The 18,601-nt window shown below is 38.7% G+C and overlaps 1 protein-coding gene across 1 annotated transcript in view; it reads right to left on the bottom strand.

Moving 5' to 3' along the window:
* The window catches only part of LOC103467941 (cadherin-4-like), a 258,109-nt gene that overhangs the window by 53,197 nt on the left and 186,311 nt on the right, over window positions 1–18,601 (bottom strand). The window contains exon 5 of the mRNA XM_081609125.1: window positions 14,892–15,089. Within this exon, the coding sequence (XP_081465251.1) occupies window positions 14,892–15,089 (198 nt within the window). The remainder of the gene's footprint in view (window positions 1–14,891; window positions 15,090–18,601) is intronic.

Genomic DNA, 18,601 nt, shown 5'->3' on the forward strand with positions numbered 1-18,601 from the left:
AGAATAAGCATACCCCAATCTTCTCCCTGACCTGAGGGCACCCGAGCTTGTGATTACACAATCTGTCCTAGAAGCACGACCCGTATTGTCCTCTCATTGGTGCATGTGGTAAAAGAAACATTTCTGGGGGGGTTTATTTCCCTTTATATTTAAATCGAACATGAGGAAAGAGAGAGCTCGCAAAAGGGAACCAAAGTCAAGTGCTGTCTTTTTGTGCACAAACTTGGAAAATAAAACTGATTCTGATCTAGCTCACATTTGCCAGGAATAATAACTTAAAAGAAGTGTTTATTTTAATTTTATTCTTTCTCTTAACAAGTAGCGGTTTTTATCAACAGAAAGACACCTGATGCTAAATGCATCTTCGTTCTCATGCTTGTTTTATGTGTCTGACCTTATTAATCCAGTGTAACATGAATTATTAGAGTCTGATGTGTCAAGAAAGATATATATATATATATTTTTTTTTTCAACTTTACAGCCACACTGCTCCCCGCCACGTCCAGACAGCTTTATGTCTTGCAGTTTTTAATTCCAGATTTATGGAATGAGCAGAAAGGACTGACAGACTTAAAGATGTAATTTCAGATTCATCCTGCAGAGCAGTTCATTTTGGTATGTGAGAGAATGAAACGGAGAGATGGCACGCTCGACTTGCTTTTGTGTCATTTGAATGATGGCTAGAATTGACGCAGGTGAGATTATTAAAATACCTTTATCCACATTAGGGAAAATAACATGGAGTAATAGAAGGTAAGCAGTGAATGGCTTTTCCAATTATTGCACTGTGAAAAGAAGTCTGGTATTTAATAGAGCTGGCTTATGGCAAATTAGAGGTGCTATTCTCCCAAGAGGTAACAATGGAATGACTCTCCTCCTCACTCCTCTCATCCAGGCTGTGAGAATGAAAATAAGACAGCCATTGTCGAGGCAGACAAAGAGCAGCCACACCCCTTAGCTTTGGCTTAGGGAGGTTAGACTTTGAGCGCTGTCATCTCACTGTTACCCCTCTCCTCCTCTGTCTCCGTCACCCTGTTTCATTAGGAGATTGATTAAATTGTGAAATTGGGAGTGTGATAGATGCATGAATAACGTCTCCAGCCGCTCCCTAAGGGTTTGACAAGGACAATATCAAGGACCCCCCCCACACGTTACTCTTTTTTCCTGCTTCGTCTCTTTATACCCAGGAAACTCAATCTGGGTAATTAGAGTAAAGAGTGTTAGAGACTTGTAAGAGAGAGAAATGCACAGGGAGAGAGGGTAAAAGTGCTAAAAAAATCTGCTGCTACTACACTTTTCCAAGCCATTACTGCCTCCCTCTCTTTCCATCAACCTGAATTCACACACACACACGCACACACACGCACGCACACACGCGCATTTCTGCACTGTCCACCCTTCATAGCCTACTTTTTCCTTCTCTTTCCTTCTTTTGCTTTCTAAATCCACCAGGCAGCAGCAAAGAAGAGAAATGCAGACATGAGAGAAAAATGAAGGGTAAAAAACACAGAGGACAGGAGGAATAAGAGGGGGAAAATGAAAGTGGTTGTGAACTGGCCACATCAGCAGAACTCAAGCAGAACTTGAGCTGTGCTGGCTGGAAAACCTGGAGACAGAAATTGCAGTGATTGGATATGCATCGTGCGAGCAAATTGGGAATTTCCCCTTTTGACCAGACGTTTAACCGTTTTGGGGTCTTGTGTTGCTACAGCTACATCTGCTTTACATTAATTGGGGTTGCATAAATGTAGCTTAAGCCAAAGGATGCAAACAACTTAGGAGAAATTTTGAGAAAACTAAATGAGGGAAGTGATAGAGGGAAGATGTTCAGGTGGAAGCTGCAGGTTTTATGTTGACTGGACGCCTGACAAAATGAGCCACTCCCTGCCAAGTCTGCTCCTGCCAAACACAAGCAGAAACTGAAGAGGGGCTGGACCTTGCCTTGCTCCATGCTGACTGCTTTGATTTGAAAAAACCCACATTATGCATGTTGCATGCACAGACACACATGGGCTCCCCCATCCCATGTGTGCGCAAACATCCTGGTCATGCAACAAACCACTAAGTTTTTTGTTGTTTTTTTCCCAGGGATGTTCTAGTTTCTGCTAACCAAGCGAGGAATTCTGCTTGGCAAACTCCACCTCAGCAAGAGTCCAACTGTCATATTGACAAATGAACCTTGGAAGAGTAAGAAGGTGTGTGAATATGCTTGTAAAGCTATGTGTGTCTCTGTATTTTTTTTTCCTGGAGCATAAGCATTCGTATCAAAGGGAGAACCTACAGATGGCTGGTGTACATGAGGTTTTAGGTATCTTGACAACAGCTGGCCAGCAACGCTCGCTATCAATCAGAAAATGGACCAGAGCCACCAGGCAACATTTTCTGTGAACCTTTGTTGGTTCCCAGATGCCATGTACAACACACTGCTGGGGATTTGGAAATGCAATGTCCAATTCAGACAGACAGTTTGACACCGAGCAGAACCCCAAGATTCTGATACCTCCAGAAACCGCCAGAGGATTTCATTTTGATCCACTGTGAGAAATGTCTTAACGACGACAAACATGACATTTTAATAGTCAACTTCTGCTTCTTTTCAATTGTGTCAAAATCCTAATAACATTGGAACAACAGCATAGTCATTCTTATTCTTATAAGAATAATTATTGACAGTGTCTCATTTGGTTGCAGTAAATGTTTCTGAGTGAGTATTCAACAAAGACTTTTGCCTTATTTTGTGGACAAACTCTGTCGAGCATGATCTGGTTTCAAATTCAAAGTTGTACAGAGATTTTCCCATCAGGAAACCTATGAGGCTGTGGAAGCTAGAAGCAGCCCGCAGTGATTAAGTCGGGTCCACAAGTGAGCAAAAAGCCTGGTTTAAAGAGCACAGTTGACACTTCCTCCAGAAGGTGGTTCAGGTGTGAAAGGTTTGGGAGGAAATGTGTCTTTCAGACATCAATTTGAGAGATTTTTAAGTAGCTTATGACATTGATCGAATTCTGATTATTGGTATTGTTTACGTAGCTTATGAAATGGTGCAAATGGTGTGCATAGTTTTAACACCAAGTTGTTTTATTGTAATTATCCCATAATTTGAGAGACATTTAAGAGCTGTTTAAGGAAAAGTCATTACGGATGAGCCGCATAGGGCTCAATTTAAAGAGAGTTACTCAGAGTCGAAAATGCCCAGGGAGTCAAATTAACCCCTTGGCGGTACTAGCTTTAAAATGACACTGACTACATAATGACAACTACAAATCACCTCATATAAAGAAGCATTTTATACTGCCTCAGATGAGCTGTAACTCTGTCCTCATAAGAAATGATGCAAGGGCAAGAGCAAAAAGCTACTACACATCACTCAGATCAGATTTTTATGAACAATGAGGGATGTTAAATATTTTATAAAGGCAAAAGAGTCAGCGCTCTTTTTCTGCAGGAAATAAAAAAAAGAGCAAATAAAAAACGTGCAAAAACCCCATCAGGGAGCTGTGGCTAAAGCACTCATAAGTAAAAAGCATTGAAAAACCAGAAAACTTTATATCTAGTGCTAACCTGTTTACCTTAGGAGCTGTTTCATCTTGAGACGCCATAAAGCATTTTATTGCACAGAGAGATTTTATTACAAATACACACAGCGCCAAGGTGTGCTTGTGTCTCTGTGCTCCTGCGTTTCTGCGTGATTCAGTGTGTGTGTTTGTATGTGTGTGCAGCTGAACAGAGTAGGAGGAAAATCTGCAAACAAAAACATCATTCCACCATGACAGTATCCATTATACTTTCAAGAAAGGATCCCGGCTGAAGCCTTTTATTGTGAATAAAGTAAATGGGATCAGATTATACAGGCGCAGGCCTCAATTTTGATTTTGCTCACATTTAACCTCCTCATAAGAAAGAACCAAAGGAGGGGAAATGGGAAAACGAAAGTGGAAAAGGATTACAATTTAACATAACATCAGTTGCAACCAAAAGAACCTTTAATCAGATCAGTATCATGCGCAGGTACCTTTCGCCTTACAATTATTTCTGCTTTTTATCCTCTGTAAAAGCTCATGCTTTAGATTAATTTATTTTGTGCTGTCTGTCATTCAGTTGAGAGGCATAGTGGAGCAGTGGATCTCGACACAGCAGGAAAGTCCTGCATTTCACTTGGCACAGTTAGGGTCAGTGTTTATGATTTAACAATAGCACAAACAATGGGCAAAAATAGTAATCTAGGATGATTTGGAACAATGTAGTAAACGAATGGAATACTGACATGTACCTTATGCTTGAAAACCAAGCAGGGATGCTCTTATGTTTTCGTCTTGCGTGTCTGTCGGTTGCCCCGTAATAGACTGGGAAACCTTTAAGGACGTACCCCGCCCATCATCATCATCCCTAGCAACATTTGCAAGGAATAACAAGGTATGAAAAAAGGATGGCTGGACGGACGAATGCTTGTCAAACAAAAATCAAACATTATCTGAAGGATAGCACCTGATGGAGAAATCTTCAGATTCGTCTTTTATCGTCTCCGTACATCTTCATTCACTTCTCCGCCTGCCTGTCTCTCACTGTATTTTCTTCTCAGCTTTGCCGTCATGCTTGTCCCCCGTCTGCCTGTCAACACGTCCTTTCTGTTTGACCGACCTTCTCTCACATCAACAACAAGCATCACTTCCCTCAAACCCAAAACACTTCATTAGTTGTCCCCCCATCTCTCTCTGTCCCCTTTGAAAACCTTCCCTCCCATTTAACCACACTTAATTTTATCTTGTCTTCAGAGAAATACAGATTCTTGGCTCTCCTTCATCCCTCTGATCCACAGGGTTGTGGAGGCTGCCCTCAGAGGGACCAAACAGAGGCTGTTTGTTGAGCTGTTATTTATCTCTCTCATAAAGTTCTCTTCATCTCCTATTAAACAGCCTAGAACTGTTGCCCTTGATGCGCACATAACTCTTTTGTCTTTTGGACAAATGACTTACACTTTAATTTAGAATCCACTGAACCCCAGGAGGGGATCCCGGCCGAATGTTAAATCAGGAATATGTTGTCGGAGGATTTGTTTTCACATAGTGTTTATTTATTTTTGTTAATGTGTGAAGACTATGCTTGTGAGAGCGAGTGGGTGGCTGAGGCATGTCTTTTGTATTATTATTGTTATTTGCTATGTCACTGTTAGTAGTAGTATCTCTGAGCCTGATTGGGCTGCAAAGAGCTGGGAAATATTCTCGCAGAGGATAAACAAACCCTAGCTGGGTATGGCTGATGAACATGTTTACTGGGACTTCATGCCACTAATTTCAATATAATGAGATATTAAACAGTGGAAATTACATTTCAGTCTCACTTCCCCGAACACATGAGGAATCAAAGGGCAAAAGCTGCTGACAAATACATAAATGCAGTAGCAATTTGTTTTTCCAGTCAATAATAGGATATTGCAGAAGACTCCATTTCCTGCGGCTGATAAATGTAATTACATTGATCTCTGTAATTTCACTAGAGGAAGGGAAATTAGGCTCAGAAGTTACATGCCAAAACAAGAATAATGTTTAGGGGCCCCCTAGGACAGTAGGAAGTGGGGGTGGGAGGTGTTATTAGGGAAAAACAGGAATTGGAGACACAAAAAAATCATGAGTCTCTTAAGCTATTCTTTAATTTTTTCATCACTGTCATCAAACACCTCTGCGAGCGAGGTAATAATGTTCCCCCATGGTCTTACCCTCTTCTGTTAAATGCCCAGGTCTCGTGCACTTCAAAAGATGAGCAAATGTATCATTAATGATCTGACCTGTGAAAAAAAGACACAAGCATGTTCTTTCATCACAAGGACTCCATTAGCAGGAATATCAATGTAATGTGCTTTCAACTTTGTCGGGCGTTTTACTCATCCTATCATGACTGTCCACCTGCAGACTCCTTTCTAAAGATAAAAACTGTCATTTAATTGTGTTCCGAGACCTCTGTTACACACTCGATTCCCTAAATATTCATGCATAGCTAACAACTTCTATTTGAGATATTAATCTTCTGTGAAAGTTGACTTGAAACAAGACACAATGTCAACAGTCACACAAAAGGTGGAATCTCTCCGAGGACGTATCTCAGCACAGTGATGGGTGTTAACATACAAGGTAACAAAGAGGAAACTGAGAGGAATGTCATGTAGGGCATTCAGAGATAAGTCTGTTTCAGTGATCAGCTCTGATAAAAACGGCGAGCCATGGAGAAAAACAGACGTTAGTAATTGGGGGATTAATTGTAAACTGAGAATAGTTCTGCTTGACATGTACAGGAGATTTGGCTGTTCCTTGTCAACTGCAAGGTAAATGAGCGAATCAAATGCAGTCTGGTTAAAATTTAAGAAGTGCTATTTAACTGTGTAAAATATCACCCTTATTCACCCCTGTAAAAATACATACACTTGTAAAGCATTCGGTCCACTGGTTTTGTCCAAATAAATAAATAAACATAAGGAGCATGATGTAGGGGGAAGGGGCAAACACAACTACTAAGAATATTTTGGAAAATCAGGACACAGAGGAAGTTGATTTATTTGAAGATCTGACAGATAGTGATGAGAACAACTTTAAGTTGTTAGACACAGGATGGTATACAGTCCCATTATTTGTGACTGGAATATTATTGCTGGAATATTGGTCCAATCAATACAATCCAACATGTTGAGTGTCCCTGATAAGAGGTCAGAACAGGGTTGACGTCCAGACACAGCAGGAATATCTCAGGAGATTATCTTTAGAGCCATCACGATATTTGAGGCATTCTTAAAATTGTCAAAAGTAAAAAAAAAACAGGCTTAAAGTCTGTAGAGTACATTTTTGGTTGTATTGTGATGTTGCCACGTTGACAGTCATTAGCATTTAAATTGAGTAGATTTATCAATTTTTTTCACGTAGTTATAAGTAATACTTAATTTAAGTTGAGGACCTTTTGAGATAAAAGCAATTTAAACATTTGTTTAGGTATACCCAACATGCATTGTCACAAGCTGCAGGAAGTGCAGCAGAAAGTTTCCATTTTTTGAAACAACTATTTCATTTGTCACAAAAAAATTGTTTTAAGACGTCTGAAGTGAAAAGGTAGAGCTCAAAGCTTCCTCTGTGCAGTCAGTCAGTGAATCAAGAACAAGCCTACTTTGCTCTGGCCTTTTCAGAGAACCAGGGCTCCGCTTGGGTAACTGGCTATTTTTTGCCAAGTACTTTTATACGGTGGTAGCACTTAATGATCAGAGGTCTTTTGCTAGTCCTCACAAAATAAATATTTTCTAAAAATTGTCTATTCAAATCTAATTTGGTGCTGTGTAAACTCATCTCTACTTTGCTTTTTTTAAATTATTGATTTGTACAGACAACTGTGCAGTCGGATAAATCCCATTTCCAGTTTGGATGAAGGACCATAGTTGGGTCAAGGTGTTGACTTTTCTGACCAATAAGTTTTGTTTACATAAACCAAAAAATGTAATTCTGGGTACCATTTAGGTAACTACAACATTCTATAATTTATAAAATTAACTGAAGTTACCCTCACAAAAATTGGACAAGTTAGTTTTACTCTGAGTTGATTTATTGAAAATATATTTTCAGAGGCGAAGCATATGATTTTTAAGTAAGGAGAGCTAATTAGATTTTACTGTGTGTCCAGCATGCACTGGACCATCATAATAATCAAATGTAAGAGGCTGTTTTGAATGTTTAATTTGCCTCAGCACTTTCAATCCCTATTTGATTACCCCAAACACTACAGCTACATTTAGAATTTAATACTGAACAAGAAAAGTTCGTATGTCCAGAGCTGGGAGTTAAACACTGCAAATGAAACAAAACACTAAATAAATAATAAAATAAAAAAAAACATGCCTTCAAAGGAAATGTCAACAAATCTTCAAAATCAATACGCAAGACTTCATATTACATGATCCGGAATAACAGTTTAAGATTTAATGGTCTTCAATGAAGGAGTAGAAGTATTTAAGAGCAAAGGCGGTATCTCGATCAATAGACAGACGGTTACATAAGCCAACCAGAAAACTGACATTTCAGTTCAAGAAGCAGCAAAAAAAAAAAAAAAAAAAAAAAAAAAAATGGAATGCAAACAGAAACATATCAAATTGTCCTTTTTGGGAAAAGAGTTGGAAAAGTCACAAAACACTCGATGTTTGTGCCGAAAGAAAATTTACTGCTGAGGTTGGAAGGAAGCCTGGTCCGAAATCCTCAAGAGGTGAAATGAAAGCAAAAGGCCAAGACTGAAAAACAAGCCAAGATGTGTTAGTCAGTAAAACAGAGCGAGTGAAAAGCTGACACGGTCGTTTCTGCTTTCGCCTGGACTGACTTCTTTTTCCTTTTTCCTCCCACTTATTACTCCGCAGTAGGTCTACCCTTATCTAAATAAGGTTTATTGTTTTTTTCCCCCTCCCGTTTACTTGCTTGATTGAATTCATGCAGTGCTTGTGTGCGTGTACTTTGACGTACCACACCTGCCAAGAAAAGGACGTATTAGCGGCTCACAAGAAGATCAAAAGAAACAGGACAGAACATAACACTCAGACAAAATGTGCTTGAATACACGTGCAACAGTGCACATTCTGCAGGGTTTTATGTATTTCTTGGAAATACTGTAGCCTCACATTTGAATGATTTCCCAGAAGGAGTTTATTTAGCCCAGAAAATGAGTTTTTTTTTGTTTTTTTTTCCCATGAAGATGTGTTTCATGTGGCCACTAATGTGACCAAGCTGTGGATTGACTTGTGATCCTTAAATACTCACATTCTTGCATTTCTCCATCCTGCAGACTCTCTGATGGACTTTTTGGGAAGAAAAGAAGAGTCTTTCTTTCTTTTGTTCAAGGATGAAGCAGAATGAGGCCATTTTAAACCCCAAACAATTAGCATTTAAAAAGACAACAATGTGCCACATGCGCTTCATAAAACCTTTTGTTTGCCGTTTGTGTAGGACACTTATTCTCTCTCATGCACTCATGTACATGTGTGACTGAGCGCCTGTATTTGAGAGCATATGCCTCGGCAGGAGGATGGTGATATGGTTGCAGACTTGAGCAGCGCAGTGCTGGTGTTGGCCGAGGGTTAGGGTGGCAGATGCCAGAGGGCTTCATTAAACACAAGAGGGGGAAATAGTGAACATCAGCTCTCCAGGAAGACTATCAAACCTAAACACAAACACAGACATGCCTCTGATTCTGGTCATGGTCATACATTTTCTCTCCCTTTTTTTCCCTCTCCGTCTCTTTCTCTTTATGCGTTTATTGTTCTCAATTATACCCACTTATCTTTGTCCTCCCTCACATTCTCCAATGCAATCAGCGCCAACTGTTTTCTACTGTGTGTTGCTTTTTGTTCCTTCATTTTTCTCTGATTCTTTTTGTCTGTCTGTCTGTCTGCTGTTTTTGTTGGTGTCGTGTCTGTCAGTGAAGCGGAGCAGTCATTAATCACTGGTAAATGTACTCAGAGAAGGCAGACGCCTCAAAGGAGGGGGTTGAGTTCTCTCATTCTGTTCGAAAAACAGTTCTCTCTACATGCTCAGTGGAGAGAGATGCAGAAAATGGAGCACAGGTGCTGTGGCAAGTGGGGTAAACACAAACATATGCACAGAAAAACACACACACGCAACCCCACACACATACAAACACACGCACACACACACACACACACACACACACACACACACAAAATCAGCTACAATTGTTGGTATTTAATATGCAGACTAAGCTAATAGCAAGTAAAGAAATGCTGAAAACATACGACCAGCACAGATGATTTGCAGAAAAACTGAAGGACATCAAACAGTATTTTTCATCTAAGAAAAATCTTAGATAATTATGTAGTTATTGCTCTCTCGGATGCTTCGTTCCTTTAAATACAACGATCAATAATTATTTTATATATTCGAAGAATCAGCCACTTGAAAGTCCTGACATGTGACAGCAAGTTGTAAAGTCACAAATTCCCCTCCTCCATACCAGAGTCAAAAGCTATTATTGAAGGAAGAAAATATTGTTGTCCTATAGTTGTACTCAGAAGACATTTTGGGGTTTATTTAATGCATAACTAATGAGTTAAATGTGACTACTTGTCTCTGACATGAAAGTGATGTAAAAATTGATAAACCACAGAAACAACCAAAGGCTGAGCGTGTCACACAAATTCAATCTTAGCCCAAAACTGGAAGCCACCTGACGAAATGCAATGGGCAATACTTTGTGATCCAAGAGCAACTTTTTAATGATCAGTTAATGTCTAATAATTCTTAAAATGTGCATCCATAGTACTTCTACAAAAACTAAAACCTTGCAATGAAAATATTTTCCACCTATTACATTATCAGTTCGGTTGAAGCATTACAACATTTTTAAAAATCCCTAAGAAAATGATATCTATGCTAAACAACACATTCCTATGCTTTCCGGGGCAGAAAATAGACAAAATCACCTAAGAATGTGAGAAGTAAGTACTAAGAACTAAGAATGGGAAGAACATTTCACAAACGCTCCTGCCCTGAAATCAAATCTGACCTCTGATCAATCAAAAAAAAAAAACTTCACAACAACTGTAAATAGTCCAGTCTTTGCTTCCATCAATTTATTGTTTTCATTTCTCTGTTTTATTTTTTAGGACCGTTTAAATGGGGGAAGTTATGGCGTGGGTAAACTGGTGGTGGTTACAGTGAGTCTTTATTTACTTGTGCAAAAGAAATCAATGCCTTGGTGCTGTAGGAGAAGTGTGTGGATCAATTTAGGTTTTCAAACAGCCTCTGGAAAAAAAAAAAAAAGGAAAAAAAGAGAAAAATCAATATCCCTTACATGTTATTGATGAGTGTTTGGCTACAGAAGAAAGTGAAAAGCAAAGAACACCTGTTTACTTTAGAAAAATTATACTGCTCAATCTTTGTTTGACTGTTACCTTTCTGGGTCTCTTTCTCTTGTTTCTTCCGTGAGATGTTACACAGCTTACTTACCCATTAGTTAAAAAAAAACAAAAAAAAAAAACACTGGATAAGTACTGCTGTCTCTTATTTGCAAAGACAGAACTGCTGTATTTAACCTCACGTCTGACATACTCGAGGCTGATTGGGTCTAACATGGAGCCTCCTTGTTACAACATGAACAAAACATCTTGATTTAAAGTGGGAAAGCGTGAGGCTGTTGAGCCATTTTTTTTTTTTTTCTTACCCCCGACCCCACTATTAATAAAACGCAATCAGAAATATCTCTTGGAGCTGTGATGTGCAGTTCCTGTTTTAGAGGCCGGTAGGAGCACAGTACTGCCAGGACAGCATTTCCCTCAAGCCATGTTGAGCTGCTAACTCACAGGCCAGTCAGAGAGGTCTCCATCCTGACACCTGCCCGATATTGTGTAACTCTGATCAAAGTGACAGTGCTGCAGACCCACAGAGATGCAGGCGAGGGCTGCTGTCACCCCACCTGTCCGGCTGATGGCAACTTGGTGAGGGCAGCGAGAAAAGTGGTGGGATGCCGATGATGAAGGTCCCTGTCTGTACGTCACTCAGGTTTGTGTTGGATGACAGAACAGCTCATTAGGTAGAGTACTGACTTCACAGACCATTAGGGGAAGCAGGACACCGAGTGATGCCACGTTTAGAGAAATACAGACTGAAAACCCTTCTTTGAAACATTGCTATCATAGTAATCTTAAAAAAGTAAAAGTTTTGCATTGCATCAAATGTGTGTTGTATGAGGATAACAAAGCAGTGAAGCTGCCAGTTAGTACTGATGGTAGATGGACAAAATTTTATTAAGATTATTTTATCTCAGGTTTTCCACACGTTTTTTTGTTTGTTTGTTTTTTCCCAAAATGTACAAATTTTGATGGGACTGACAAACCACATCTTGCTACCACATAAAAATAAATAAATAAATAAATAAATAAAAATAACTTTCAAAAAAATTTGTTTTTTCAAAACTGGCATGTTCCCATTAAGCTAATTTATTTTCAGAATTACAATTTACACAATTTTATGGTGAATTGAAATGCAGTCAGGATCAAGTCAGCTATCACTTTGATTTGGTTCAGAGAAAAACCACCAATTACAACAGATAAAACTGAAGAGTTTTGAACAGTTAAACGTTTCCAGATAAAACATTTTAATTTCAATGGAAGAAGCAAAGCACTCAGTAATACAGAAAATACATGACACAATATATGTTTTTAACTCATAGTGTTGACTATTTAATTTGTTTATTGCATTTTGAGATTGTGTGGGTTTGACCAGATAGACTTTAGTTTACAGTTCATAATTTAAGTTTAGCTGGATCATAAGAATCATTAAGCTACACATCCTCTGTGGTCATAGGCGAAACAAAAAGACCCTGCTTGATTGCTAATAAATAATATTTTAAAGTTTGTCTTACAACATAGCAACTCCTCCAAGTAAAGAAGCGTTTTTTTCTACCTGATCTAAATCCTGCGCACTGATGTTCTGAAGAGGTTCTATTTCATTTTGCTTCTATGCAATCAGAATATTTCTCCTCAGTTTTGTCAGAGTCATTTTATATAAAATGGTGAAATATATAGACATTTCAAATTTAAAGTCCACAAAATTGAAAATGCTCAGAATTCAACTGGGTCCCATGTTGAGTTTAATGTTAAAAATGTAAATTAGACAAAGCAGGCTGTTTCACAAGAAGATCAGCATAACTTACTATTTATTATACCTGATTTTTTTTGTAATCATTTTTGTGTGCAATGGCTACCATCAATGTCATAAAAAAAATTAGTCTTGTACTTGGTACCCTATCTTTTGCCTGACATAGTTTTGTGGCCTCTGGTGGCGTCTATTGTGGGTGTCTTCTGGCACAGTCGATTCATGGGCTCAGATGGAGATTTTTTATTGTATTTTTTTTTTACAGTGCTGGTGTTACATGGAACTTCCTCAGGGAAAGCCCAAAACCTGCTGCAGTCTCTGGTGTTGCTTTAAATAAACCATTAACACGTCTTTTGTGCATTTATGTCCTTGCCAGAATTTGTGGAAAGGCAGCTGTCAAACAATGCCCCAAATCTGACTGGGAAAAAAAAAATCATGTTATATATTTAACTTCCAAGCACATGTTAAAACCAATTAATGCAAATGATTTTAAATGCTTAATATCCACTTGGCAGCTAAGTATAAGCATAGAGGGCATTGTTTTATGTTCAGTTTTGACTGAGGGAAAGGAAAAGCCTGCACATAACCCTAAGAGGACAATAAAAGTTACTAAACCAGACTAAACACAAAAACAAAAAGTTGGCAAAATCATCCCCATGCCACAGACCTGCATCTGTTTGTTCAGATCTGTAGCTCTCTGTATGCCCACACCTGCCCTCCAGTCATCATTAAAGGGAAAGATGAGAGCCTCAGAGCCGAACAAAGGCATCAGCACGCATCACTTCTCTTCTGCTCTGAACGCTCAACTCTTAGCAATCCACTAGCCCCTGACGGACCTATTTACTGCACAAAATGGATTGTGTTTGGCTGCGCACTGTACTTCCAAATGTTCCTCTGATGCCCTTGCTCTTTCTTTCTGCACTATCACCTCTGCTACTCTCTGGTTCTGACCAGTTCTAAGAAGCAGCACAGCTATCCTATTAGTATATTGCTGGTATAGTACTGTTAAAGGGTTTCGAAAGTTCAGACGGAAAAGCGAGAGAGACAGTACCAGGCTGATGGGACAGACTCCAGCTGTAGAAGCAATCCAATTCAAAAACTCCCCTTTAGACTCAATGTTTTATATAACTCAATAGGGAAAAAAAGTTAGATAAAAAAAAATTCTCTTCAAGCAGCTCTAGTTTTTATTTTCTCTGGGGAAAGGATAAAACCTGGATGAAAAACACAGAAGTGAAACAAACAAAAAAAAATGCTTCCTTTGCACAATTTAAACCCAGCAGAGATGAGCCGAGGGAGTTTTGTAAACAACAGGGAAAAGCTGATGGCTAGATATTCCAGATATAAAAAAAAAAGATGGAAAGACAGACCCGGGAATGAGGCAACAGTCCCTTGGAACACTTTTGGATAAATTGAAGAGAGTGCCACAAGCTTTACATTTACAGCTCGGCGATGAGAGACAGAGCTGTCATTCTTTGGTTGTGAATTTTAGGCTCTTTGTGAGTCAAGCCTTTGCACAACAAAACATTTGCACAAACATACATTTATTCATGATTTTTGTCCTTCGATAGATGTATGCGCTTGATCTCCAGCATCCTGCATGCTGTTTTCAAATTACGGCCTTATTAGAACTCCATATATTTTTTCAAGGAATAAAATGACTCTCAGTTGTTGGTGTTGCATCTCAATGTGTATATGTGCAATTTACTTATAAAGTCAAATTACTCCCGTTTTATGTTATAACTTTAGATTTAAACTGCAAATCATTGTTTCATAGACATAGAGGATGAATATTTAGTTGTGTCTGTAAACAAGACAAGAGAAAAAAAATCCCTCCAGTTATTCTGTGCGATTATACAGCATTCATAAAAAAACAACTGAACATCAAAAAGTGAAATTGAACAATAAAGCACTTTGATAATCCAAAATGGAAATGAATAATATTTGGCTAACTGTAAACCCAATGGGCCTCTTTTTGTGAGAGGGTTTAACTGCTTAGGAGCACTGTGTGTCTGAAGGGAAAACTTCTCAGGGTCAGCCAGGGCTTTTTAAATACCTTAAGATACTGTAGCTCTAATTACATCAGGGGACCACAACACAATCATCTTCAAGGATGTGGAGAGCAAACTAGTTATGCTAATGCATTTCTGTGCTTTATCACCCTTCATTACGCACGTCCCCAATCAGTGGTAGCTGTGAAGCGCCCTCGAGAAATCCCAGCTGTAAATTCTGAGCAAATCACCGCTGCAGCCAATCAAACCTGTCACTTACACTGACGAGCATCTGAGGGAATGGTCCACGAGAATTTTCCGCCACGTTGATTGGTGGGATCACCCAGTCTCTCTTCTGCCTTCGGAGACCCCCGGTGCTGTTGACGCGGGACCCTGAGAACATGATGACAGGAGTTGGTGCCTGCGACGCGTCCTTCTTCTTGTTTTGCTCACTGATGTTCCCTGCTTCCTCTGTGACCTTTAAGAAAAGACAAGGCAAGACTTTAATCATAAGCTTGTAAGTGCTGATGATTACAACAGTAACCAATAATATGCTAGAGTTGTTTCAGTCTCAAGGCAGAAATTCAGATGACAGAGAGAGTAACGTTTTCATAAAGCTTTACTCATTAGACTTAGTGAGGGCTCCTTTTCTGTTATTACAGCAAACACACGCACACACACACACACACCCCCACGCACACCCACACCCACACCCACACACACACACACACACACGCACACACACACACACACACACACACACGCACACACGCACACACGCACACACACACACACACCCCCACGCACACCCACACCCACACCCACACACACACACACACACACAGCTGTGAGCCACAAACAGCCCCTGGCTGATTGTGGGATGTCAAGCTGTTTTGACTGCCAGGGGTTAATATGGGCCACCAAACTGAAGATTTGCCCCAGATTTTACAAAAATGGCACCATGGAGGAGCAGAGCTGTTTTCACAGCAGTGCCAACACAAACCAACTTCTATATATTTTCTCACAAAATACTAAATATTACCTCAATATTTATAATATTATTGCATGGCATCACACAGCATATTATGTCTATGCAATTTTTTTTTTCCTCAGGAAGTAATTAGTGATGGAAGAAAATGTAAAATAATGTAGTAGCAAAGTTAAGTTGTATTAGTAGTTGAACCCTTGTGTGAATAGTAGGAAAAATAGAAAAAACATTAACATGTAATAACACAGAATCTCTGTAATACAAGCCAAGATTGATCTGAGCGTAAACTCTCGATAAGCTGCTCTTTCATGTTTAAAAATGCAGCCTAACCTCTTACAATAGCCTTGCTGTTCTGAGAAGTCTTTGAAATGGGAATAAAAAAAATTGATATTTCAATAGCTCTCTATACCTCCTGCCTCAGGCCATAATTGTGAACTATTCAGTGTCATATCATCACCTACACATGGTGTTGCTATGGAGCCGAAGTTCACAATGTATAACAAGCATGTTCTTTAAACTAATTGCTCAAAGGCTAAAATCCTCTGAACATAGAAACTAAATGTATTCTGAGAATTAGAAAAATAAATCGAAACTTTTAAGTGCCGACAGAAATGTGACAGGAAAGAAAGCACCAGCAGGGCAGAACAGAGCTGGTATTACTTGTTATGTCTGTATATATGGGTGTGAACAAGACCATAAACTTCAGGCTTTGTCATTTATGTTGGATATAAAAAGCCTATTAACAGAGAGCATGTCTGATGTTGGATTTAAAGCCTCTTTTAGCAGACAGTCAGCTGAGTCACAGATATACACTTCAATCATTTATTGTGCTCCTGTCCTCACATATGTTCAGGTCCACCACAAAACCGTCTTTTTGAGAAATGATCAGAAAAGGAACAAAAGGAGAGCCAATTTTCAACCTCTTTATGAGCATTAACTCATTCTTGTGTCAGAACAAACTACATCAAATATCAAGCTATAAAGCTAATGCCACCTAGATTTAGTGTCCGTACGTGAACATACTTTCAACAGGCACATAATAAAGCGTGAATAAAGAAATGCAGAGTAGAGGAAGAGCTTTATTTGTGAATTCCTGTGCTTTGTAAAGCACCAGCTGCAAATAACTAAAAATGTTGATGTCCAGCAAAGTTTTACGTTTTATGTCTGCAATGTTTGTCTAGCAGTGTGTTGACTTTACTAAACATATTTGAACTGTGTAGTCTTCCCTAATTTGTTGCTTGAATCTACCCCCAGTCAGCATAAAATCACAAATCCAGAAGTGAAATATAATCCAAATAATAATAATAAAAATAAAAAATCTAGAACATTATAAAAAAATTGGGGAGTCGTGGTAGCAAGTATTTGGGTTTGGAAAAAAAAAAACATATACAAAAAACAGTGACTGGAAACCACTCTCAAGGAATGTTTTATTAAAGCCCAAGAACTGTTGAGGTGGAATTTCTGAGTGTGGGAATGTTTGTGTGGACAGGATGGTGTTTGTACAAGAGAAATTGTGTGAAGTTTGGCATAAAGAAAATAGATTATTTTAATATGTATTTATATATCATTACACTATGAGCAACACTGAAGCATCTGATAAGATTGGTGAGGTTAGTAGATAGTCTACATTTCATTTTACAATACCTGTGAAGAATGTATTGGCTTACAGATCCACCACAACAGCTGACATTTGAAAACACTGAGAAAGGAGCAGACTACAGTGTAAGGCAGCAATGGCTCCTGGCACAAATTGAAAGTTGAAGGTCCTGTACCATGCAGTCTATAAAAAAGTGTTTTTTTCTTTGACTATCTGTTTGTTTTTGCCTGGTCAAGGCTCCGTAGGGGGTTGGGTTGTATCTGCCAGCGGAAACAATGCTTTCAAGGTTGCTTTCATTAGACGGACGCTCAAGAAGAAGACAAAGAAGAAGAAAAAGAAAAGCTTTTAAGGCTGTTTTACAGAAAATGTGCCAACTAACCTGACTTATGGTTTATGCATGCATGGGTTTGTGTGGGTGGGTAATGGTGTGGGCCGTAGATGGTGGGGGGATTCTGGGGTAAGGTGTCATGTTTGCTTTGATCATCCAAATGTGCGGCTTTAAACATCTTGTTCTGCGTTTTCCAATGACACTTTAAGTGACAGAGCAAAGGGAAAGATTGTTATATAAAAAAGGGATGTGGTTGGTGAGGGAGCTCTAGGTTGGCATTGGACTTCAGTTAAGAGATAGTTTGTTAGATTCCTCATCATAAGAACATCCACTATGATTGCTCTATAAATGTCCATGTCAAATATATTAGAACAGATTTCTGTGCCCCACAATGGTAGTAAAAACCAGCTGCATTAATATCACTGATGCTGATTGTTTCCTTAAAAACAGGGTTTTTTATGTGCTCATTATTTTAGTCATGGATCCTGAAAAGTCACAGGTTCTAATGTGTACAAGGCAAGTCGCCGTGCTCTAAATCTGGTTTTCTCTTATAACGTTGTAAAAACTGGGTTGTACTGTTGCTTAACAAAGAAATAATTTTTATTTTGGTCAGATTTATTTATTTACTATGGATCACTTTGCTCATTTTCTAATTTTACTCTATTTTAGTTTATTTTTTAAATATCACACTCACTTGCTGTTTTTTATGGAAAACAAAAATACTTAAACTAAAAAAAAAAATTACTACCCTGATTAAATACTGATGATGATGACTGTGTACCAAATGAGATACAAGTATCTACTATGTTTACAATTACTTATCCACAGGATTGGCTTGGTTTAAATGCCTTTTTTCTTTTCATAAATAAAATCCTCATTTGAAAATTGTTTGAAAACTGTTTTCTTATTTAATTCAATTATCATTGTCCTATATTAACATTGTTTCACAGTCTGAAACATCTGATTATGACAAATAAGCAAAATAGGTTCACACACACCTAGGTTTATCTCTTATTTTGGCCACTAGGGGAGGCAAAGTCCTTAAAAAACACTACACTCTTAATTACGCTCAGCATG

The sequence above is a fragment of the Poecilia reticulata genome, chromosome 7, assembly GCF_904066995.2.
Source record: "Poecilia reticulata chromosome 7, P_reticulata-male-v2, whole genome shotgun sequence".
Classification (NCBI taxonomy): Eukaryota; Metazoa; Chordata; class Actinopteri; order Cyprinodontiformes; family Poeciliidae; genus Poecilia; species Poecilia reticulata.